At 31.1% G+C, this 24881-nt stretch overlaps 2 protein-coding genes across 3 annotated transcripts in view; one reads left to right on the top strand and one right to left on the bottom strand.

The window, feature by feature from the left end:
• LOC129749916 (cAMP-dependent protein kinase catalytic subunit PRKX) overlaps positions 1–21414 on the top strand; it is a 293573-nt gene extending 272159 nt beyond the window's left edge. For both annotated transcript variants that reach the window (XM_055745041.1, XM_055745042.1), the window contains exons 6-8: positions 9994–10175; positions 10248–10325; positions 20316–21414. In XM_055745041.1, the coding sequence (XP_055601016.1) occupies positions 9994–10175; positions 10248–10325; positions 20316–20441 (386 nt within the window). In that variant the 3' untranslated portion in view covers positions 20442–21414. The remainder of the gene's footprint in view (positions 1–9993; positions 10176–10247; positions 10326–20315) is intronic.
• A 232-nt stretch (positions 21415–21646) lies between these two features.
• On the bottom strand, positions 21647–22710 carry LOC129749919 (uncharacterized). Its single transcript, XM_055745046.1, has 3 exons — positions 22435–22710; positions 22188–22377; positions 21647–22119 (listed from the first exon to the last, which is right to left on the bottom strand). The coding sequence occupies exons 1-3, from the start codon at positions 22605–22607 to the stop codon at positions 21907–21909; spliced, it is 576 nt and encodes a 191-aa protein (XP_055601021.1). The 5' UTR covers positions 22608–22710; the 3' UTR covers positions 21647–21906.
• Positions 22711–24881: the final 2171 nt, after the last annotated feature.

Below are 24881 nucleotides of genomic sequence, written 5' to 3'. Positions count from 1 at the left end.
AGCAAGGTTATTGTCCACAGTTCTCGCAAATTTCCACGTTATATGACAGAAATATTTCAAGTCCTACATGTGAACGCGGATTTGATATCGCGTAAAAAGCTTTGTGGAATAAAAAATATATTTAAAATTTGTTTTAAAAAATTGAAAACTCATGAAAATTTGATTCATTGTATGTAAACTTTTGACATCTGAGTCGAAAAAGGTAGTGTATGAGAAAAGGACATTTAACTAAGACTCTACCGAAAAATGAAGATCTATAATCATTTGGAAACATCTTAAACAATATTTTCTCAATGCCAAATTTATTCACATTGCATTGGTTGAACGTGCTCCAAAAACGCTCAGAATCAGAATCTTACTGTTACTGTCTTAAGTAAACAATGAAAAATTGATGCTTATTTTGAGAAAATACACGTATTCGAAACATTTTTTGTGTTGAACCAATGAATTGAAATTGAGGATAATGTTTGATTTTTTCCAGTGGAAGTCAGTAAACTTTCTAAAAGTTTTTCATAAAAAAGCGGGACAGCGGGACATTCATCAAAAAAGTGGGACATGTCCCGCTTTTGCGGGACGGATGGCAACGCTATTCTAAGGTAAACGCGAGCAACCAATTGGCAGTTGATGGTAGGCGCTTAAATTGAGGGAACAGTGATGTTGAGAACATGTAAATGCAACCAATTTGAAGATGACCGGAACCAGGAAAAATAGGGAGATAGCACCAGCGGAAACCTTTGGAGTTTGGTGAGATCGTTCCTTTTTAAAATTACTCTCCTAACCCAGTGTTTTCAATTAATGTTTCTGATTGCACTTCGCAACTGAACGTACAGCGGTCGGGTTTTGTTATTGATTGCTACTGGACCTATCCGATCATCGGTCGTTCAATTTATCGCTAAAATACAGATCACCTCGCACGATGCTTGCTGTCAAAACAGTGCAGCACCATCCTGCCCATATTTGATAAACGGTCTAATGTGCCATGAGCACCAATGCGAGAAAAACGCAAAATAAATGTTTTAACAATTTTTTGCATCCTAATACTCAAAATAAAGTAGATTAATGTGCATAACAATCATTGTAGGTGTAGGACATAGGACATTCACATTATCAAATATAACGTGAACAAAGGTTGACAAATAGCTCTGAATTTGCCTGATGTACATACGTTTTCAAATATTGCTGCGATTGCTCACGCCCATAACTACCAAGCCACAAGATCACAACAAGAAGGGATTAGAAAAACTTTCTATAAGAAGACATCGGTTGCTGCGAATGATGATTTAACAAATCGTGCACATTAGACAATTTATCAAATATATTGCACATTAGACAGATTTTCTTTAGGGTTGTATGCCTCCACCAATGGATTTTTTGAAAAATGAATGAAGTAGGGATATTATATAGAGTATAAACGATAAAATGGCACATTTTTCTCCATTTTGAAAAAAATGGCATATTAGACCGTTTATCAAATATGGGCAGCATCATCAAATTGGAATCTCACCAATGCGCGATGCATACGGCGAATCATGTTGGTCTTCGATCAGGAGTGCATGCTTTAGACAGTGAGTGAGTGATACGGGAATCCGATCATTAGCGAATGTTGTTTGATTACAAACATAGCAAATCAATATTTTTTTTTTATTTTTATAACGTTTTTTAACATCAGTATGGCGTCGTACACAAATTACGTAACGCAAAAAATCTAGAATTAAGACCCCCTCTCCCCCCTATGTAACAATAAGTAACGTTTGATATGACCCCCCTTCTATAGTTACGTAACGTTTAATAACCCCCCCCCCCCCCCAACCATATTCAATTTTGAAATTAAAAGTAAAAGTACACAAAAATTTATTTGATTTGAATTACACTGCATATAAACACTGAATGAGCTGCAGTCGATGACGTGACGGTAAAATAAATATAACAGCAAAGCTCACTTCGTTTCATTCGCGCAGTGCGATTTTTCTGAATCAAACTTTATTTACAAAATACTTAACCACCATTGACGCTTCCGAACAAGGGGTGCGTAAATTTGCTCGCCAAAAAAAAAAGAAAATTACAATTCTTTTCTTTATGTTTTTTTCATTAATTTGTTACGTAACTGAACCAAGTACCCCCCTCCCCCCTATGTAACAGTAAGTAACGCAGACTCAACCCCCCTCTCCCCCCTACATGCGTTACGTAATTTGTGTACGACGCCTATGAACAAAATCAAATTGCAGTTGTGTTTGTGAGGGAAAGATGTTCACTTCCGCCGTATTTTGAATTTTAACAAGTTCTCTTATTGAATTGTCGTCCGTTACGTTAAAATTACTGAGAATCTATGGTATCCCGAACAACTGTTTGATTTTTCTCGTCCTGCGAAAAAATTTTTTGAATTACAAATAAGTAAGGTAGATACTGAGTGACCGACATTCAGAATGGATCAGTTTGTATCTCACTCATCTCCGATAGGCGATGTTTGCAAAATCGATGATTCTGAATGATGCGACTCGGTTTGCATTGCTGAGTGGAGCGCTGATCGAGATTGCATACCAGTCAGGCGAAGCAGTTGCGAGTGTCGCTATTCCATTATACAAACAGAATGTTTCCAACAAGAAACGCATCCTGAGTGTTTGTTTTGATTGATTTTCGGAACACTGCCCTAACCCTAATTCGTCCCAGATTTTTTTTTAAATAACATGGAACGTTGCATGTCGTCGATGAATGGCTACTTCAACGTCGAGACGCTCATGAACGTTTGTGACGTAGCAATCAAAACATTGAAAAAACTGATTCTCACACTCGTGCAAGGGTAGTCTTGTCCCCACCTTTAGATGAACCACATGGATATGTAACAGCCTACACCCAAAATTCAGCCTCTGTGCCAATGGCGTGTAGTCAATTACATAGCATCATCGGTACAAGAAGATAACGCGGTCGGTGCTGATTCGATTTGCTCCCACCGGCATTAACCTCCCAAGTTAACCGAATTGCGTATGTCTGAAAGAAACAAAATAAAAACGAATTCACGTCCCTCCCTATCGCATCACAAGACGAAGAAGGATAGAAATAAATACCGGCCAACACCAGGCAGCCAGCGAACCGAGCACTGTGCGTGTGTAGCAAAAGCAACAACAAAAATATTCCTTCAATTCAATCCGCCGGCAAACAACCACGGCCAAGCTGTGCGTGTGTATGTAGTAAAAGCAACAAAAAAAACATTGCTTCAATTCACCGGCAAACAATTAGGTACCGGCCAAGCTGCCCGGCTTTAGCAGCTGTGTATATGTAGCGTGTGTATGTAATAGCAGGCAGTAAGCAAAGCACAGTTCTCATTCAATGGGTTTCCCGTTTCCCGTTTCCATCCAAAACAAAGGAATACCTTGAAAGGAGGCCAAACGCCGGGAAGCCTCCGTCGTGCGTTATTTTTTTGTGATTGATCGGTGGCAGAAATCCTATGACAAATAGCCCTCATCTTGCATGAAGTTCAAATAGTACACTGGTTAAGATGTCGGACTGGCAAGACGATGAAATTGGTGTTTTGAGTTCGAATCTCCCTGCGGCGCTGTGGTTGTTATTTTTATTTTCTTGTTTCTGGGATGGATTATCCAATAGGAACGAAATCCCATTAAATGTTTTTCTTGTTTCGCTTGAATGTAGTGGTCATGAACAATTTTGGTTGTAGTAACGGTTTTTCAAACATACCGTCTTCGGCACAGTGCACATTTCAGAGCATTATCGGCACAGAGATTTGCTAAAAAGGCATAGGATTTCTGCAACCTCTTCTATGGGTGTAGTACGCTGAAAAGAAAAATGAAAGACGCAAATCTTCCATTTTCCAGGATGCCTACATGTTTTGGCCATGTTGATGTGAGAAGAAAAAGAAGAAGAAGAAGAAGAAAAAGAAAAAGAATGAATGAATCAAATTTGAAAGTTTAAATAAATTGATTCTGATAAATTAATTCAAATTTTTACAAGCTTATTTCGTGCTGTTTATGTATTTTCCTTTAAACTAGAACTTGAAAAAAAAAAAACTTAGAAATTTAGATTAATATTAATTGCATAAATAGCAACAATCTTTTTTTTTTTGTTTAATTCTGAATATGGATATATGATTTTCGAATGATATTTGAATAATTATTTCTGAAATAATAGTACTATGAACTGGTTACTGAACATAACATCGTTATGTCATTCGCGACTTATATTAACGATGCAGTTGGCGGACAGTCATTGAAAAACTTCTCCGGTACAACTGTGATCGTTTACTCTTGGGCTCGAACTCACGGACATCGGCTCAGGAAGCAACTGACCTGCCAACTGAGCTATATCACAAGCCATGGGTTTGAATTTCGAATCTCAAGCTTAGTTATATTTTTACATTTTGAAATTTAATACTGAGTCCGATTTCAAAACTTTAAATCTCAAACTTAAGTACACCAGAATCTTGTTTCAAAATTCACCTGCATTTTCAGTCCAACTTCTGAAAACATGATTGAAATCTTACCACAGAGAACTTAATTCGACCAATTGAGAAGTTCTAAATCGAATCTGTACTCAGAATTTAAATTTGAAATTTCATACCGAACCACTTAGTGGCATTCTTTCCTAAAATCTACATCGATGATAAAAAGAAAAATAATTTATAGATTCAAAATAATTATTTCATGTTCATGTAGGTCAGCTGCTTCATAAGTTATCACTGATCGATTAAACTTTAAACTAATTAGTTTTCCGACAAAAAATCCGACAAAAATCGCAAACGCAAAATTTTCCAAAATCAGCTTTTCACCTTCTTTGTAATTTATTTGTTGCTATTTCATTTGTTTCAATACAATTAAAATTGAAAATTTTGTATTGAAACCTGAAATTCAAGAGCAAATCAATTAAAATTAAATTCCAGAAGCTTCATACTTCAGCAGGGGCGGTCCTAGAGTTGGCTCTTGGGGGGGGTGATTTTCCAAATTTTCAAAAATCAGTCAATAAGAAGGATCGTAAATATCTGGCGGAAAAAAGGTTAATTTTGAGAAACATAGTGGTGCATGGAGGAAGGGGGGGGGGGGTGTTTGCAGTTGCAAATAAGTCTTGTATTTAGTAGGTTTGTATACTTGTAGGTTTAAAATTTGAAAAAATTGAAATTAAAGAAAAATAGTGATAACTATTTACAAATTTCCTCATTATACTTATTTCGATATCTTTTTATAAAACAATCTGCGAATCATAGATGTTCATCATAAAAAAGTGTTGAAAAAAAGATAATTTTCGTAATTAAACATTTTGCAGTTAAAAAATTATAACTTTAAAAATTCTTTAAATAATTTAACGATATAAATGTCATTTCACAAATGAAAATTAAACACACATTGTCTTGGAAGAAATTGTAAAAAAAAAAATCTTCAAGTAATCCACAATATTTTAATCTTCATATCCGGGTAAGACACTCACCAAAAATTTTAATGATTCTCATTTTGCAATGATTCCAAAACAATTATTTGAAAAAAGTGTTTTTTAATAATAGCTATGAATTAAAAACTGAATATTTAATTATTTTTATGAAATATTTTGCTGAATCGTTGTTCGAAAGTATTGAATTATTATAAATTCTTATTAAAACTCTTCAATTTAAAAATATAAATTTAATTCTAAAATAAGATAATCAAAATTATATTTTTAGGTATGAAGCTTTTGAAACTTCATTTTCATTTGTTTTTTCTTGAGTGTCAAGCTCTTATAAAAGTCTAGTAGATATGTTATGAGCTTTATTGGAACTGAATCCAAAGAAAAAGTAACTAATTTGTAACGAATTATTTATGAAAAAAGTGAAAAGTCGATTTTTTTCTTCATGTTCTCAATATTTTAAAATTTTTTCTATAATGATTGAATTAAATAAAACCATATTGCATAAAGAGTCAATTTCTGAATGTTAAAACTATTTCAAAATTGCAGTGATAATCCATAATCAATTGCCATTGAAATAACCAAACTTTTACATTTATTTTTAACCATAAAATCCCCATAATTGATGTTTTTTAATAATTTTAATCATAATGTGGTCTCAAAAAATTTTTAATCGTAACCATTTCTTACTTAATTAACTTAATTTTGAAAGTTTGAAAATAAATAATAGATTTTTTTATAAGAACTATTGACATTATTCAAATGGTTTAATTGTGATAACGGCTCAAATTGAAAGAGGCCCTTCAAGCCAAAGGGGTATAAAAGCAAAAAAGCTAATGACAGACGTAAAATATCACAGTAAATAAGCCTTGGGAAGAAAAATAAGTGATTTACTTTAAAAAATAGAAACTTATTTAGAGAAAACACATTTTTAATTTGATGTGTTTGGCAATTTTCCATTTATTTCTCTAAAATTTTTATTTTTTTTTTTCAAACGTAAAAGTATGTAGATTAAAATTCTAAATATCTGAAAATAGTTTGAATTATGAAAAACTGTTTTATATCAATAAATCAAAATCGATCATTTTTGCTACGTTGAGGCGAATACTATCAAATCTCACTTTTTTCAAAAACTTTCCAGAACAAGAAATTATTTTAAAAAAAATATTCTGAAAATTGAATGCTACTTTTCAATTCAAATTGTCTAGACAGTTACGATATCTTCAATTCAGAGAACAATATGGGCGCTTAAGAATCTCTAATTGAGATGTATTCTGTAAATTGGAAATTGCAATACAAATTAAACCAAGAAATAAAAATGTTGTAGGCAACAAAAATCGAATCTGTCCAGGTGAATACTGGAGGAGGGTGGTGGGGATTGCCAAATGTCCACACGTTTGAACGGAGAGGGAGAAGGGGGTAAAAATCTCATTTTTCTGTCAACGTGGTATCTGGACGGCCCCAAAGGTTTTAACAGTTAAAGGCTCAAGTCTTTTTTTCTTTTAAAAAGAATCGAAACAAGTTTGCAGGTATTTATTGAATATACCGGTGGACATTATCAAAAAAAAAAATAATCAAATTATGGCTAAAATTTTAACGAAGATAGTATGAAATAACATTTTTACTAAATATCCAAAAAGCGAAAACAACTCATGAGCATTAAATATAACTTATCAGATAAGCGATACCTTGTTTGATGACAGAAGGAACGCATACGCAAGAAATTAAATTGCATGTTTCACATGATCCCAAACTTTTTGCCGATACATCATATTGGAGGTGAGCCCAAACTTTTGATCGATAACTTAAGTAGCTATTTTATTTGTTTAAAGCACTATGCAAATTTTTTAGCACAAAATTTAAAAAAATGTATTTTGACATTTATGAAAAAAGATTAAAATGCAACTCGAATTTTTAAATTCGGTCAACCCTACCCTGAAATGATCGGGTTGAAATATAAAGTGCGATTTTTTGGAAATTTTCCAACTTTACGCTAAGTTTAAGTCATATTAAGTTAAAATATACATTTTGCCAAAACATACGAAAATGGTTTTGATTTTCGAACATAGAATGAGCTCAAAAGAAATGCAATATGTCATCAGTTGACTGAAATATAATCAAACAAATTTTCCTGTTTTTGAGGGGGTGATCCCAAACTTTTGGCCGGTAGCGTATATGGTCAGCAAATTCTAATTCAACGCTGTACCTCAACAAAAGTTATTTGATGAAATTCGGTCCAGTTCGGTGCAATTCAGTTACAGCTGTTTTAGTTTGGCGAACCGACTTTTTTCAGTTTTAAGCTATTAAATGAATAATAAATTCTTTTATTGAAAAAACACTCCCACGGAGTGGAAAAATTTGAGAACTCGGAAGTACACCTACTATGAAAAGTTTATAGTTTTGATACAAAATCCAGCGTTTGCGAGTATTTCGTAACGGTTTTTTGCCGCTTGGGGGGGGTGATCACCCCGATCACCCCCCCATAGGACCGCGCCTGTACTTCAGTATCTGATTTTGAAAATCTTATTTTCATCTGAATTGATATTTAGAGTGTTGATTTTTTATATTGAGAATTTGAAAAATCAAAACCAGAATTTTGAACAAGGAATGTGTTTCAAAATTGAAAATAATATTACGAAATTTCCAAATCACTATTCAATAAAATACTCTAATGAAAAAATTAATCACCGTTAATCAGTTTGAAATTCGTAGCAATATTTAACAAAAAATAATATTTAGAAGCTAAACCACGTGTGTATAATTTTCATTTGTAAAATGACATTTAAAAAAAGAAATTCTTTAAAGATCTTTGAAAGTGACAATTTCAAACTACCAGATATACAAATTATGCCAATTTTTTCTGTTTTATTTTATTTCTTCTCTTATTTCATATTTTTCAAAATACATCTGATTTTGTTCGGTGAAATTGAAATGAGGGAGAAGAAGCCGTGTTCAGCATATATTGTACTCATTTGAAAGTGGCAACCCTATAACCACACCACCCCCCGCCCCCCCCGCCAGCCATCCTACTCCTTTTTTCGCTTTTTCAAAATGAACGTTTTTTCATGAGATATTACGTTCCTTCATATTGACTGATTTTTGAAAATTTGGAAAATCACCCCCCCCCCCCCCCCCCCATCCCCTGCCTAACTGAAACGTTGGGTAGTTTCCCTCGGGCCCGAAAAAAGTATGGTATTTTTAAATTTTGAATCATAAACAATATTTTAATGAAAATTATAAGACTGTGAAAAACTTTTCCAACAAAGCACGGAATAAATTCACAAATAAGCTTTTGAAATAAAATTTTACTTTTTTTTTTATAAATTAAGCCTCTAAATAATCATATCCAAATTATACAATAGGATGGTCAAAAAAAAAGGAGTATGATCCGAAATCAAAGCCTTGAAATATTGTCTAAATTTTGTTCAAACTTAAAAAAGGCGCAAGATGTGGTTTCAAGTCCTACCGGGAAACAAGGCGAATTTTTTTCACATGTTTTTCAACATCAATTTTCATGTTGTCTAGTCCCTGAAATTTCAACGTACACAGTTGGATTCATTTCTCTACAAAAAAAAAGTTCCGCTGACTTAATGTTTGGGTCAAGACCCATCTCTGGGTCGCAGTTTAAAAAATAAAAAAATAATATTTAACGATAAGAAATAAGATACTACTATCGGGGATTAGTTATGTTTTTTGGGTTTCTGCTATTTGTATTCCATAGGGAGGTTCCTACCTAAACTACAAAAATATTGTTATTTTAACTAGAATTTTGTTTTTAACACCTTTGCTTCTCACACGTGGTAAAAAAGTTAGTACTTTGCCTACCAGATCGATAAAATAGAGCGATCTTCCAGGGCACACAATAAACGACCCAATTATTTTTCGCAAACATTATTCATTATAACATCATAACCTTCCTACTGGAAAAAGGACGAGGCAGCACAAAAAAAAATTAGGTTCAACGCTGAACTTTCACTGGCAGCACCACCCGCCAGGTACTTATTACCGATGTACAGGTGGATTAGCTGAATGTCGAGAATTCCTACACATTATTGAAACTATACTAGGTAGCAGCGGCGAAAGTTAACCCGCGAAGCAGCACATTTTGATGGCAAATTTTTGACGGCAGGGAATAAATCACTCCGTTTCATGTTAGGACTTAGGACCGTCACAGGTTGACACGCGAAATAAAAAAAACGAACGTCTAGAAGTTCTACAGTGCCCCATTTGTGGGGGTGTTGTAGTGAAAATTTGACTACGGGACCCAACCCAAGAGAAGGTTGTCCACTTGGCTCGCGCCTTGCATGAATCAACGAAACCGGACTGGTGTAATGTGATGTATGAAGAACTATACACTAGGTGGGGGGATTTGTTACACTTTGCCTCTACCAGGTACAGAATAACACAAAACTGTGTTGAATGCTGATTAACAGGTTGACTGGATTCATTACCGATCCTTGGCCGGGAATAATTTATTAATCTAGGTTCTGGCTTATTTTTATGTTAGAAAGGTGGGATAGTATTTAGAATTCAACAATTAAATTGATAAATTGAAGTATAAGATAAAGTTGAAGAGAACTGAAAATGTAATACACTAATTTTTCTCCTCAGGTGTTCTCATCTACGAAATGGTAGTCGGTTATCCGCCCTTCTACGATGACAATCCTTTTGGAATCTATGAGAAAATCCTCAGTGGCAAAATCGAATGGTCCCGACATATTGAACCGATAGCGAAGGATTTGGTCAAGAAACTTCTGGTCCAGGATCGAACCAAGCGGCTTGGCAATATGAAGGTGAGTTATTATAGTTATGACTTTATAAGCTTTTGAACTAACTTTGTTTTCATTCTTTCTCTTTCTTGGCAGAACGGAGCAGAGGACATTAAGAGGCATCGTTGGTTCAAGCATCTGGATTGGGATGTCGTGTACAGGAGACAGCTTAAGGTATGGTGCTGCTACTGGTAATTCATCAAAGTAAAAGTTTCATTCTTCTGTTTGAACAAAGTTTACACTACCCACTCCGAGGGATAATTTATCTTATTCTGATCCCTCGATTGAGGAGCACTCTCGTAAAATAATTTTATCTCTTTGAGTCAGTTGTTATCAATTTCTTTTCAAAGGAATTTGGCTTTTTTTCACAAAGATTATCAAATGGTTAAAAAAGACTAGAATCTTTAAATATACATAGATTTGAACTTTAGATATAAACAAATTTTTACTATAATTAAAAGGTTCTACTAATGATTCAAGTTTTAAATCGTTATGATAGTAAAAATTCAGGCACTTACTTGTGGTGCTCGGAATTGTTCTTTACTGCGCAAAATATTTGCAGATATCCGTCTTTTAAAATTTGGCAGAAAAAATGTTTTTATTGCAATGCAATATTAGGGGTTTTACCCCTAAACCCCCCCCCCATGGAGATTTTTTCCTAGTAAAATTTTCAACGTAGTAAAGGGAAATTACTTGATCTTCCAAGGTGTTAAATAAGTGTTAACAAGAAAATCAGACATTTTTCTCGCCTCCGGCGGAAAATGATTTTTACTCATCCTAGACTTGAGACATTTCATTTTACGAAATTACATACAATGCCGTTCACGAATTTGAACTATTTTTTTATTGTAAATTTCGATTTGCAACTCAATCAACATTTTATATTGAAACTCTTTACTTGACATTCAAAAGCACAAGCTTGTTTTTAGAATTGATTTTTAATAAGAAGTGTAACGAAACAAATTGATAGTTGAATTCCAACCATTTTAACATCAAAATTACTTCATCGAATACTTATTTTATACATTTACAAGTTAGAAGCCATAATGGTCATCAGAATTAGCCAAATATAATCTAAAACCTAGTATCCTCTCTTTTATAACTAAAAATTTTAATTTACAAAACATTGTGCTGATATGAAATATTCTTCAAGAAAACAATTTCAATCTTAATTTTATTTTGTGTTTCTTGCTCTAAATGCTCAACATAACATTCGAAAGCGATGAATGAAACTTTAAATCAAATTGATTTTAAGATATTTTTAAAGCAAAAAACTAATCAAAAAATGCAAAAAAAAGTTTTACAAGTTTGAACAAATTTTTTAAATTAATTCGATTTTTTTCTAAACTTTATTTAGTAATGTCAGTAATACTTGTAATGATATCTTTCCAAATTTATCAGAACTGTAAAATTAAACTTTTTTAGATCATGTATCATCATCTTTAAAATATTATTCCTTAATTGAATTAAATGAATAATAAACATTCAGAATCAGATTTTTCTTCAACGTTGATTTTTTATTTTATCAGTTATCAAAGATTGATTCCACCTAAATTTGATACATTTTAAAGCTTATAAACTCCATATCACTAAACGCAAGATGATAGACAAAATTTGACAAACAAAGCAAGTTCAGCGCGCTTAAATCTACCAAATCAATCATTCAATCATAGGGACCTAAATCTTTAAGTTATCATTTAAGTTCTATTTATAAGTTTTAAAATGGTTAGACAAATTAATTGACAAAAAAAATTTAAAAAAAAATGTAAAAAAATATCATTTTATTCCTCATATTTTGTTTTGATTTTCTAATAAATTATAAATTTTATATCTTTAATTTTCTTTATATTAAATCATTTTATTAATCAATCATGATTTTTAATTTATCTTTAAAAAGTTCAAAAATTATTTGGAGTAACAACTATTAAGTAAAATTTTAAAGCCCAAGTTAATTAAATTTGTATAAACTTTGTGCTTTCAATCCTTACAGCAAAGCTTGGAATTCATGATTTTTATTCTTATTTTATCAATTTCTTATTGATCATTTCCCAATCTGTAACTTTTCAGTTTACTTGAACATGATGTATTAGAAATATATAAATTTATTATTTTGAACTTCAGACCTTTTTGTACCTTTTTATTTTAATAACTGGAAGAATTTTAATCTAGAAAAGGGTTTAATCTTTGACTTTGATCACTGGCAGTCTTGAAATAAAATTAAATATTCACTTCACTGTAAAAAAATCAATTATCAATTATTGAGTAAATTCTCTTTAGTCCAAAATATTTTTTTCCTAATCGAGAATTCACATTTAAAATCGTGATTTTTTTTTTCAAATTCAAGGTGGAACAGCTGAATTTTTTAATCAATGCTTCCACTGAAAATGGAGAAAAAAATGTAAAATAAAATTTATATTAAGTAACAATCACTGTCATTTTGCTAACAATTTTTAATCTGGCTTAATTTTTAATCGGATCGAACATCTATTTGAGAATTCAGATTTTTCTAAAATCTGATGTTATATTTTATGTATTCTATTTCTCTGCATAAATTCTTGTGCCTGAAACTTTCTTCGAAATTTTTATTTTCATTCTTTTTCTGGTGTTTCGGAAATATAGATTTCACATTTGAAAACATGACTGCTTAGAATTTATTTTCAATTAAATTTCTAGTTCAGAATAAGGAACATCAATTTGATGAATGAATGAATTTACTTTATTTAAAGCATTGATTTGAAACATTCATTCGGATTTGTTTTGAAAATTTTGCTTTATTTCATCAGTAGAATTTATTATATTTCAAGTTTTTGTGTTGATAATAAATAAGAAAATTGTTTAGAAATAAATCACCTTATTTATTGTATATTTTTTGGTATTGTTATCATTTTTGGCTAAATTTTGAATTTTAAAACCTCGTCCAAACCCCCCCCCCCACACATGGACGGGTCCTTCGCACGGGCCTGAGTCTGTACAGGGTGGCAACTTGAAAGTGAAACGCTTCGTTAATTACATAAAACACAAACAAGTTTCACCCTGTACAGTAAATTTAAGAAAAAAAAAGTTTACAACTAAGCAGATTTAAATTTTTTTTCCAAATTATATTTAAAAAATCGAAATTTTAACATTTTTTATTCAATGTAAAAATTTTGATTTTTTTAAATATTATTTGGGAAATTTTTTGAAATCTGCTCAGTTGTAAATTTCTTTTTTCTTAAATTTACTGTACAAGGTGAAACATGTTTGTGTTTTATGTATGTTAATCAATTAAAATGAAAAAATCAAAAATAAAGTTTTTTACATGAATTACAAAAAAAAAACATTATTACAGTAAAGTAATGAGGATTGAAAATACTATGAATAATAAAAATTGTATAGCGAAACAGAAAACAAAAATTTCTGACAACAGTTGACAGGTTTGGTAACGGACTTATTGTGGACCTGGTGCATTAGACTGAGTCGATTTGGGGTCATTTTTGAATTTCTCAAACCCTGGGGTCTTAAAAGCTTCGTTTTGGTCCAAAACTCATCCATGATTTTTTGCAGAATTTTTAAGTAACGTTTATATGAGTAAATTTGAACTTTTAAGTTTGTATGGGAAAATTGAATATTTTGTACTGAAAAATCAACATCATTTTTGTTTCTTCTGTGAAACCGAGCCTGCTAATGGTTTTTGTGCCAATTTATAAATTTCTTCAAGAAAATTTTCCGCTGAACAACTTTGTCGAATATTATAACTTCGTATCTTTTTAGACAAAAAAGTTATTAGCTGTTTAACAGGTGTATGTCTTTTTGGATTGATAAACCATGAAACAATTTAGTAAAACAAAAGTTGTTTGTAATCATATATGAGAACTTTTGTGATTTTTTTTAGGAAAAAATCTGAATTTGAGACGAATCGAACGAGAATCCATGAATCCAAGTACAAAATCCAAAATCCACTTAGGTTTTGGAAGAAAAATTGAATTAATTAATGTCGCGGAGCTGATTATCGACTTTCTTAACTTATCATTGAGTCGCCTGAAAGTAAATTGTGTTGCGGTTTTAAATTTCTTCATGAAGTTGAAAAAAAAAACTAAAAAAAAAAACTATATAAACGGATGAGTTTTAAGTTGATAGGTACGTTTTTTGATTCAATAGTTGTTGTTTACAGGACAGTTGTAAAAACAAATAACAGATGGTCGTTTGTAGTAGTCAACACCCAACAAACAAATTTAGACAAAGTTGAAGAAAAATGGTTAAAACTTACCGTGAACAAAACTTGACTATGAGAGTAAAAATTAAATGGTTAACTAAATAATACGTGCAAACCAATTGCTGACGGAACTGTAGCAAAATGTTATAAAATATGTGGTCCAAAATAGAAACATGGTGGTTCAAAATACCGACCAGTGCACAGTGGTGCAAAACAGCAATCTAGCTGTACGAAATTAATAGCGCCCAGGGATGAAGAGATAGACATTTGATGTCTTCAGCAATATTGTTCAGTTTTACAAGGGGCATATTCTAGTATCAAAATTTTTGCCGAGGGGTCCACCGATAGCGAGATAAAAATGCTAACTTTTTTGTTTTTCAAATTAGGGCTTTGATGTCTTCGACAAAGTTGTTTATCTGATCAAAATACATAAGTTTGTTGAATATGTCAAAGTCCTGTCACATCACCCTCAGGAGTTATAGTCAAAGTAAAAAAAATCTCTTGAAAAAACAGTTTTTTGAACCTGACACGTTGTAGATTGGATAAAATGGTTCGCTGACTTTGAAACAAAGTTGTAACAAGCCACGATCTACATTTGTCTCATACATTATGATGGGTTTAGAAGTTGCTGAAGCTCTATAGAAAGCATTTAGTGTATTTTATTGGCAATTTTGGAAGGCTCATCCATCGAAAAGTGCACATTTTCGCAACATCCCCTTTTTGTGATTATTTTTGATGATAAGCGGAACTATTTCCATTTGAAATTAGCGCGGAAATCGGTGGAACAGTAGAGATTTGAATGATTGAAAATACACGTTTTATGTAAAAATAACCTATTTTACTTTTAGAAAAAACGTTAAAACATTTAATTTTTTAATAAAGTGTTGCAGTTTTATTTTTTATATTTTGTTTTATTAAAAGACATTTAAATTCGATTTTTCAAATCATTTAAACCCCAAAAAATGAATGGAACTTATCTGTTAAATTTGGTAGAGCACTAAATTAGTATTTGAATTATAGAATTTTGCCATTACAATATAACTGCTATAACTGGTTCCAAGTAACTGTGACCAAGTAACCAAACTTACAAGCAATTCGCTTTTGTCTTTTCGTTGAGTCACAAGTTTTAATCGAATTTGAATGCCTTTTAATAAAACAAAATATATAAAAGAAAACTACAACATTTTATTAATCAATTAAATTTTTTAACTTTTTTTTTTAAAGTAAAATAGGTAATTTTTACATAAAATGTGTATTTTCAATCATTCAAATTTCTACTAGTTCCACTGATTTCCGCGCTAACTTCAGATGGAAATGGTTCCGCTTATCATCAAAAATAATCACAAAAAAGGGGATGTTGCGAAAATGTGCACTTTTCGATGGACGAGCCTTCCAAAATTGCCAATAAAATACACTAAATGCTTTCTATAGAGCTTCAGCAAATTCTGAACCCATCATAATGTATGAGACAAATGTAGATCGTGGCTTGTTACAACTTTGTTTCAAAGTCAGCGAACCATTTTATCCAATCTACAACGTGTCAGGTTCAAAAAACTGTTTTTTCAAGAGATTTTTTTTACTTTGACTGTAACTCCTGAGGGTGATGTGACAGGACTTTGACATATTCAACAAACTTATGTATTTTGATCAGATAAACAACTTTGTCGAAGACATCAAAGCCCTAATTTGAAAAACAAAAAAGTTAGCATTTTTATCTCGCTATAGGTGGACCCCTCGGCAAAAATTTTGATACTAGAATATGCCCCTTGTAAAACTGAACAATGTTGCTGAAGACATCAAATGTCTATCTCTTCATCCCTGGGCGCTATTAATTTCGTACAGCTAGATTGATGTTCTGCACCACTGTGCAGTGTAATTATCCATTAAACGAGTTTTTAGGCTTATTGCTTGTTGCATTGCAACAAACAACGATATGCTTCAGCTTTCTTATAACTGATTTACAGATTTTTTCCTGAAGCATGTTTTTTTCAAAAAAAAAATTTTTGGACTTCAAATAACTTGTAAATAATTGATTGTAGCTAAAAATTGTCTGAAAAGCATATTTGAGTCACGTTAAGAGCTTTTCAAAACTCTAAATCGGTTGAGAAACAAAAGAGTTTTAGCGAGAATGGTGTTTGCAGTCATTTCTTGACCGCTCGCGGTGTGAATATGTATAGGTATACAAAGTGTCGGTATATTCAGTGTTAAAATTCTTAAATGAAGAATTCAAAGTGTTCCATTGAAATTGAAAAAAAATTAACAAGGAAGTTTCACTCTGTTGTGGTATGAGCCTACTTGGTTGAATGATTCAACTGAATCAAAGCAATCGAAAGATTCCTTTTAATTCAACCACGGTCAATGAAATGTTCATATAGCAGTATTTCGATAGCAACTTACTACCTTCTTCAGTGAACGTTTTCGGAAGTTTGTAAAAATAGTTTTTAAAATTCTTACAAAAAAAAACCAAAAAAAAAAAAAAATAAAAAAAATTTTAATTAAAATCTTGAAAAAAAAAAAGAAAAATTAATCATTTGAGTGAAATGTGGGTTGAAATTAACAATTGCAACTAAAATCTAAAATGAAAAACTATATAAAATCGAATTTACAAAACTTAACGAATATCGAAAATCTATTGCTAAAATTAATGTTTGAAGGTCGAAAAAGTGAATTGAAGACAGTTGCCAAAAGTGGAACTCACTAATTTTCTTTAAAAAAAAAATCAAATACACTGGATTCTTTTTTTAAACGATTGTTGTGTTCGTGCAAAAAAAGAAATCGTTTAAAAAAAGTTCAAAACAATCGGGCAAAATTCATCGCTCATTTCGAGTAAAATGGCCAACTTGGACTGCAAATCGATCATTTCCAACCAGGTAGACCTTTCTGGGGTGATTTGAGTGAAATTGGGAAGCTCAAAGATTTGTTTTAGATTGATCTGTTATGGATTTTAAGCCACGGTTGTTCCGGAACTTCCGCAAAGTCTCTAAGTGGCCATTCCGGCCCATGTTTCTGTCGGGAAGCCACGTCCGAACCAATTTACCATCCAAGAGTGGTTTGGCAAAAAGCGGGAATGTCTAAAATCTATTTTTGACATGTTCGAAAATCGTCTTATTTCGAGAAAATCGTTTAAAATAAAACCGCGTGAAATAAGATCGTTTAAAAAAAGAATCCAGTGTACACAATAACTCCTATCCTTAATGTAAACATTGGATGTGAAAACGAAAAAATTGGAAATTTAAATTGAGATCACTAAATTAAAATTAATTTCAATAGAGCAAAATTTAAAATAAAAAAAAAAGTGAATTGGAAAAACAATGAAAACGAGCATCATCATCATTATTATTATTTTAAAAGACATTTTACCATTCTTATGGCATTCGTGTCTGTTACTGTAACAAAAAAAAATCATCCACAACTTAACCGTCAAATTATAGAGTTTTATGAATTTTACAACGTTGGTTTCTTTGTTTGTACAATTCGATAGAATATCATAGATTGAACCTTCCACATCACAGGCACGTCGGGCTTGATCAAATCTTTACTCCGCAAAAAGAGCATTCAGGACTCAGAAGGTGTAGATCGTTCCAAGAGAAAGCTGTGTGTTAAACGAGTGTGCCCAATACGCAACCTAGTAAACAGACGCTGTTCAGATGCGCATTTCCTGTCGGTGTAAGCACATCTAGATGGTTGAACACGTCTCAGTAGATTTTGTGACCTATTCCATTCCGATTGCCATGCCTTTTTCAAACTAGTTTTGACCAATCGAATTGTGTCTGCTGCTGGAATAGGTAACTCCATCAGTGAGCTCTTCCGTCCTTCGTTTGCCCAACGATCTGCTAACTCATTACCAGGGATGTTACAGTGTCCAGGGATCCATGCAACAACAACATTGTTTTCGACTAACGGCTTTTCTGCCTCTTGGATTCATGGGTGTCTTGAGCTTCCTTTCGAAAGTGCATCAATATAGCTTGCCGAGCCGATTCAGTAAAAATGATAGAATGTTGCAGGTAGTTCGCTTTCTCGGCTGCAATTTTAAGCGCAAAAAAACGATCATGAAAATAGACTAGAAATTATAAAAAGTATTCTAAACACATTGAGGACCGCGAAGAAATCTTAGCCGGGAAACACAGAAATTCAGCGAACTGTAGCTCAGAAATCAGTGGATCAAATTTAACAAAATTACATAGTACCTTTGAGTTACGAAAGTGTTGTATTTAATTTACTGTTTTATGAATAAATTTATAACACTTGAGTTATGCTTCTTAATATAGCACAATAGAGGCGAACGAAAAAACAAGATACCGTCAACTGGGGCATCCAACAACACTTTTCAAATTCAATGGCTTCTTAAAACTGAATGTCCTCAGATAATCATACAGCCTGTACATCAAAACTGTTAAGGTTTCATCGGGGGGACATCAAATTGGCGTAGTCAGAAAAATTGTTGGTGTCACCAGTTATTTTTAAATTTACAAAAAACATGCGATTTCCACCCTTCTAAGAAAAAAAAGGGATAGGTTGCAACAACCTTTTTTTAAAATGTAAAATCACGTGAAAACGTTTGGAAACTTATAGTTTTTGATATATTCGTGATGTCATAACGCATAACGTACCAATTGCAGTAACTTTTGGTTTTGTTCTAATTAAATTCTACATTTTTCTGTCAAAAATGTTTTTAAAAATATCATTCAGGAGTAAACACTACTACAAAAAAATTACTAGCTACTAAATGACTATCATAAAAAATAATGTTTGAATGGATGAGATTTTGTAATTAACAAACGTGTGATGTAAAACAATCATATTTCAGCATATGGGAATGAGATTTAAATGGTGAATCTTTGATTTGCATTTTAGCCTAAACTTTTTTTTTTCCTTTTTCCCGGGATTTTAATTATTTATGTGGAATCATTCATCCCGATATCCGTTTTGCTTCACGATTTAGCCTAAACTGGTAACTGAATTATATAAATATTCATTTAAAAAAATGAAATGAAACAAAAGAATTGAATTACTCATTTAAAAAATATTGTGGAAAAATTAAATGTTATGCAGAATGAATTATAGAAAACTGTTCCTAAGAAATTATGTGATATGCGATTATCAACAAAAGGTACTCAAATCAAAAGGGCAAACGTAACTGTTAAAAGAGAAGATCGTGTTTTTTTCAACTTTTATTCTTTAGAGTGTTTTCAAGCCCTTACACTCAAATCAAATGTTTTGAATGAAAAATGTTCCCTGAATGTTGAGCTGAAACGAGAGAATTAATAATTTTATTTTCGAATATTGAACACTAAAAAAATAGAAACCTGAAATGATTAATACCTACATTTCAGATTTATGCTTAAAGACCAAATTTAAAATGTAAACGATCAATTATTTTTGAAACGTTGATAATTGGAAGCTAGAATTTTCAATTAAAATTAAAATCACTGATCTAGAAAAAGTAAAAACAAATGGTAAAGAAATTCTTATTTAATTAATCTTAAATAATTCGAATGAATGAATATATGAATGAAACCACATAACTTCAAGGTAACTCTTCACAAAAAAAATGTACATACTAAATTTGTTTGAATTTTAAAATTCGTTACCCAAGTTTTAATCAATTTTCCCAAAGTTTGTATGGTGGTCTCCCTTTCTCGAAAGGGGAAGGTCTTCAAACTTCGTAGGAACCACTCCCGGCCTCAAAAACTTCTCCGAAATGTTCAGTAGTTTACGCGTCCATTTCGGACATACAGACATACCAAGCCTTTAATTTGATTTGATTTTATTTATATTTGATAGATGAGCTTGATATTGTGTTCAGAATATCTTTTTTTTACAAACAGAATTCTAAGCTAAAGAAAGAGTAACTTGAAAAAATAAATATCTTAGTATGTCTAGTTAGTTAAAATCCTGGAAAAAAAATAGAATGGTAGATAGTTAAAATGTTGTTAATTTGTGTTTTTTTTTTTCATTTTAAACTCTTATAGCCTCCAATAGTGCCAAAGTTCGTCCAGGAGGGCGATACCAGCAACTTCGACGACTACCCGGAAACGGACTGGAAATCGGCGCGCTCTCTGGATAAGGTGGAAATGCAGCTGTTTGAAGATTTTTAAGAAGAAGCCCCCACCACCCCGTTTCGTTTTCGTGTTAATTAGTTTTAAACCTACATATATCTATATTGATAACGTAGCGATGAGCCAAAATAGAAAATAGCATGAGGAAAGTTGAGGAAACATATAAAATTGTAACTCTGGATAAATTTATTATGAAACTCTTAAAAAGATGAAGTGAGTTTGGGTTACTCATCAATGATAACTTTTATATAAAAAATGCATATCGAATACTGATCACTTTATTCAATAAGAAAAGATGTAAATATAGTACCTTGTGGATAAGTGAACACAAACTTAAAATGAAACAGAAAATAACGGAAACTCTCACATTAGATGAAGCACCAATAAACTAGAAGAAACAACTTTAAAAAGTCTTAAAACAATGTGTTTCCCAATCAATACTGTAGATTGTTAGGTTGAGCATCCTACTAAGTTTAATCGATCCCTAGTTTACGTAAGATACCTTACTTAATATTTAATTTAAAGAAGAAAAACAACCACACAATCACTGTGATAGAGAGAGAGAGGAAAATAAAACCGGAAAACCTGTGAATTAAGTTTATGACTTTTCCATGCGAGGAAAAAGGAAGTGGTTAAAGAGCATTATCAAAAGAGAAAATAAAAATAAACATTGAGAAAGCAGAAAAAAAAGAACTGTAAGGAAATGAAAAAGCTTAGAAAACTTTATTAGAATAATTGCATCAGGTTTTACTTCCCCTTTTTTAAGCAATAAACACATTGTTTTAGTTTTTTCGTTGCAAGTTTTTTTTTTACGAAATTCCCAATATTTTCCCAAATATGTTATAGAAAAACGATATGATAATTTCCAAGATCGTCATAAATGCAAAATCACTATTTACCAGACAAAATTGAGGAATTTACGGCAAAAATAATCTTAACTAGTTGCTAGTAAATCTAAACGTAGGAAGAGTGTCACATTGGATGAACAATAAAGGATGTTTTATAACTGAAAGAGTTTAGTTTTTTAAGAGAAAAGTTGAGAAATATATCTTCTTTACTAAGAAAACAAACATGAGACGTTTAAAGAGATTACTATTCAAAATTTAATAATCATCAATAACAGGAACATTTCACTGCCCAAATACGAGGCATTAACACTAAAAATAAATAAATCGCTTATGAATTTACATCAAAATATTTAACGTATAGATAAGCAAAAACTTTTTAAAGATATTTGGCTGATACGAATTTCATTTTGATTCGAATTTTTGACGCATAAATACTGAAATTCATTTTCTCTTCTTTTAAATTCTGCTTTAGAAAGAATAATTTAAAAATGATTATATAAAAGATAGAAAAGATTAAATAGATTTATAATATGTTAGTAAGCAGATAATTCTTAACAGTAATATTTGGCTAGATTTTTGATAAATCTGAGTTATTTCTTTTGGAGGTTGACTTTTTGCAGTTAAACGACTATACAATCATTGAAATTAGTATCAGCCTAGCTTAACCCTAAAATTTCCTTCAACCTCAGTTCGGAATTGTGGATTGCTTTTAACCGTTCTTTGCTATCTTCTTCGGTGAAAACCCAGGAAGCATCCCAGGGCAGCCTTTGGTACTGACTCATATCACAAGCTGGCATTGTTGTTTTCCTTACACAGGTACAGAGACAAATTCTGGGCCGATTTTGGACACAATGGTACCCCCGGGGTTTCTACAAAAAAAAAAGATCCTGTTAAAAAAAGATAACTTCAACCATACAGCTAAGTTCCCCAAGCTTACCAAGAGTTCATTTTCTTTGAACTGATAATGTTCAACAGTTTCCAGGAGTGGTTTAAGTTTAATTCTTTTTTGAGGTAAATCCCGAACCGGTGACATTCCAGATGTTACCCGGGACAGCAAACTAGTAGTTTGAACATCGGAAGTGATGGACACTTCTTCACTTGATATATCCTCATAGTCGTTGCTTTTGCTAAATAAATTTCAGAAATTATTTTGTTAAAATAAAATAGGAAGAATAAAAACTTACTAGATCTCGGCCTTCAGGATGGTTTCCTGAACATCGTAGAAAACGGATTTTGACTGCGGGAGTTTCAAGTCGTTCAGCTGTAAGCAGGATTTCTTCTCCTTCGGTTGAGATTTCTTCAAAAATTTGGTCCGTTTAGTGCTGAAGCAGGCAAACCACCGGAGTATTTTGTTCATTTTTAAGTTGTACTTTGCAGCTTCTAGATAACTATAAAGAAACTTGTGAAAAAGGTACTGGAAATTTTAAATTTTTGGAACGATTTTATGTTTTTAATGCCAAATCCCGTTATTTTTCTACACACTTAAAACAGTTTTGGAATTCGGGTTATTTTTTAACCAAACATCGTGCTGTGCTGCCATTTTTGAAAAATTCAAAAGATTTTCAAAAAAAATTATAATCCGGGAATTGATGAAATTCCAAAAAAGTAACGAAAATCATAGAATTGACATTAAACTATTTGAAAAATGACAAAAATGGAAAAAATGACTAAAATGACGAAAATGACAAAAATGACAAAAATGACAAAAATGACAAAAATGACAAAAATGACAAAAATGACAAAAATGACAAAAATGACAAAAATGACAAAAATGACAAAAATGACAAAAATGACAAAAATGACAAAAATGACAAAAATGACAAAAATGACAAAAATGACAAAAATGACAAAAATGACAAAAAATGACAAAAAATGACAAAAAATGACGAAAAATGACGAAAAATGACAAAAATGACAAAAATGACAAAAATGACAAAAACGACAAAAATGACAAAAATGACAAAAATGACAAAAATGACAAAAATGACAAAAATGACAAAAATGACAAAAATGACAAAAATGACAAAAATGACAAAAATGACAAAAATGACAAAAATGACAAAAATGACAAAAATGACAAAAATGACAAAAATGACAAAAATGACAAAAATGACAAAAATGACAAAAATGACAAAAATGACAAAAATGACAAAAATGACAAAAATGACAAAAATGACAAAAATGACAAAAATGACAAAAATGACAAAAATGACAAAAATGACAAAAATGACAAAAATGACAAAAATGACAAAAATGACAAAAATGACAAAAATGACAAAAATGACAAAAATGACAAAAATGACAAAAATGACAAAAATGACAAAAATGACAAAAATGACAAAAATGACAAAAATGACAAAAATGACAAAAATGACAAAAATGACAAAAATGATAAAAATGACAAAAAAATGACCAAAAATGACAAAAATGACAAAAATGACAAAAATGACAAAAATGACAAAAATGACAAAAATGATAAAAATGACAAAAAACGACCAAAAATGACAAAAATGACAAAAATGACAAAAATGACAAAAATGACAAAAATGACAAAAATGACAAAAATGACAAAAATGACAAAAATGACAAAAATGACAAAAATGACAAAAATGACAAAAATGACAAAAATGACAAAAATGACAAAAATGACAAAAATGACAAAAATGACAAAAATGATAAAATTGATAAAATTGATAAAAATGACAAAAATGACAAAAATGACAAAAATGACAAAAATGACAAAAATGACAAAAATGAAAAAAATGACAAAAATGACAAAAATGACAAAAATGACAAAAATGACAAAAATGACAAAAATGACAAAAATGACAAAAATGACAAAAATGACAAAAATGACAAAAATGACAAAAATGACAAAAATGACAAAAATGGCAAAAATGATAAAAATGACAAAAATGACAAAAATGACAAAAATGACAAAAATGACAAAAATGACAAAAATGACAAAAATGACAAAAATGACAAAAATGACAAAAATGACAAAAATGACAAAAATGACAAAAATGACAAAAATGACAAAAATGACAAAAATGACAAAAATGACAAAAATGACAAAAATGACAATAATAACAAAAATGACAAAAATGACAAAAATGACAAAAATGACAAAAATGGCAAAAATGATAAAAATGACAAAAATGACAAAAATGACAAAAATGACAAAAATGACAAAAATGACAAAAATGACAAAAATGATAAAAATGATAAAAATGATAAAAATGACGAAAATGACGAAATTGACAAAAATGACAAAAATTACACACCTGACAAAAATGACAAAAAGATTGAAATGAAAAAAAAAAAAAATACAATACTGATTAAAATTACAAATATGACACAAATGACAAAAACGACAAAATTCACGAATATGAGTAAAATGATAAAAATGTAGAATTTGACTGAATTGTAAGAATTGATAAAATTAACAGAATTTTAAAAAAATATCAAGATTGATAAGGCTAACATAATAGACAAAATTGATTTAGTTATCGTAAACTGTATATGATTTCATTATCTATCTTTCAAATAAATCAAATTTTTATAAATACTGTTGTTTTTTTTTTCAAGCTGGTAGCTGTTTTACGGAGCCTGGAGGTTATTATTATTTTTC

The sequence above is a fragment of the Uranotaenia lowii genome, chromosome 2 (assembly GCF_029784155.1).
Source record: "Uranotaenia lowii strain MFRU-FL chromosome 2, ASM2978415v1, whole genome shotgun sequence".
In the NCBI taxonomy this organism is placed as follows: domain Eukaryota; kingdom Metazoa; phylum Arthropoda; class Insecta; order Diptera; family Culicidae; genus Uranotaenia; species Uranotaenia lowii.
Note: the sequence above shows the minus strand (reverse complement) of the source record. Positions and strands in the feature narration are given on the sequence as shown.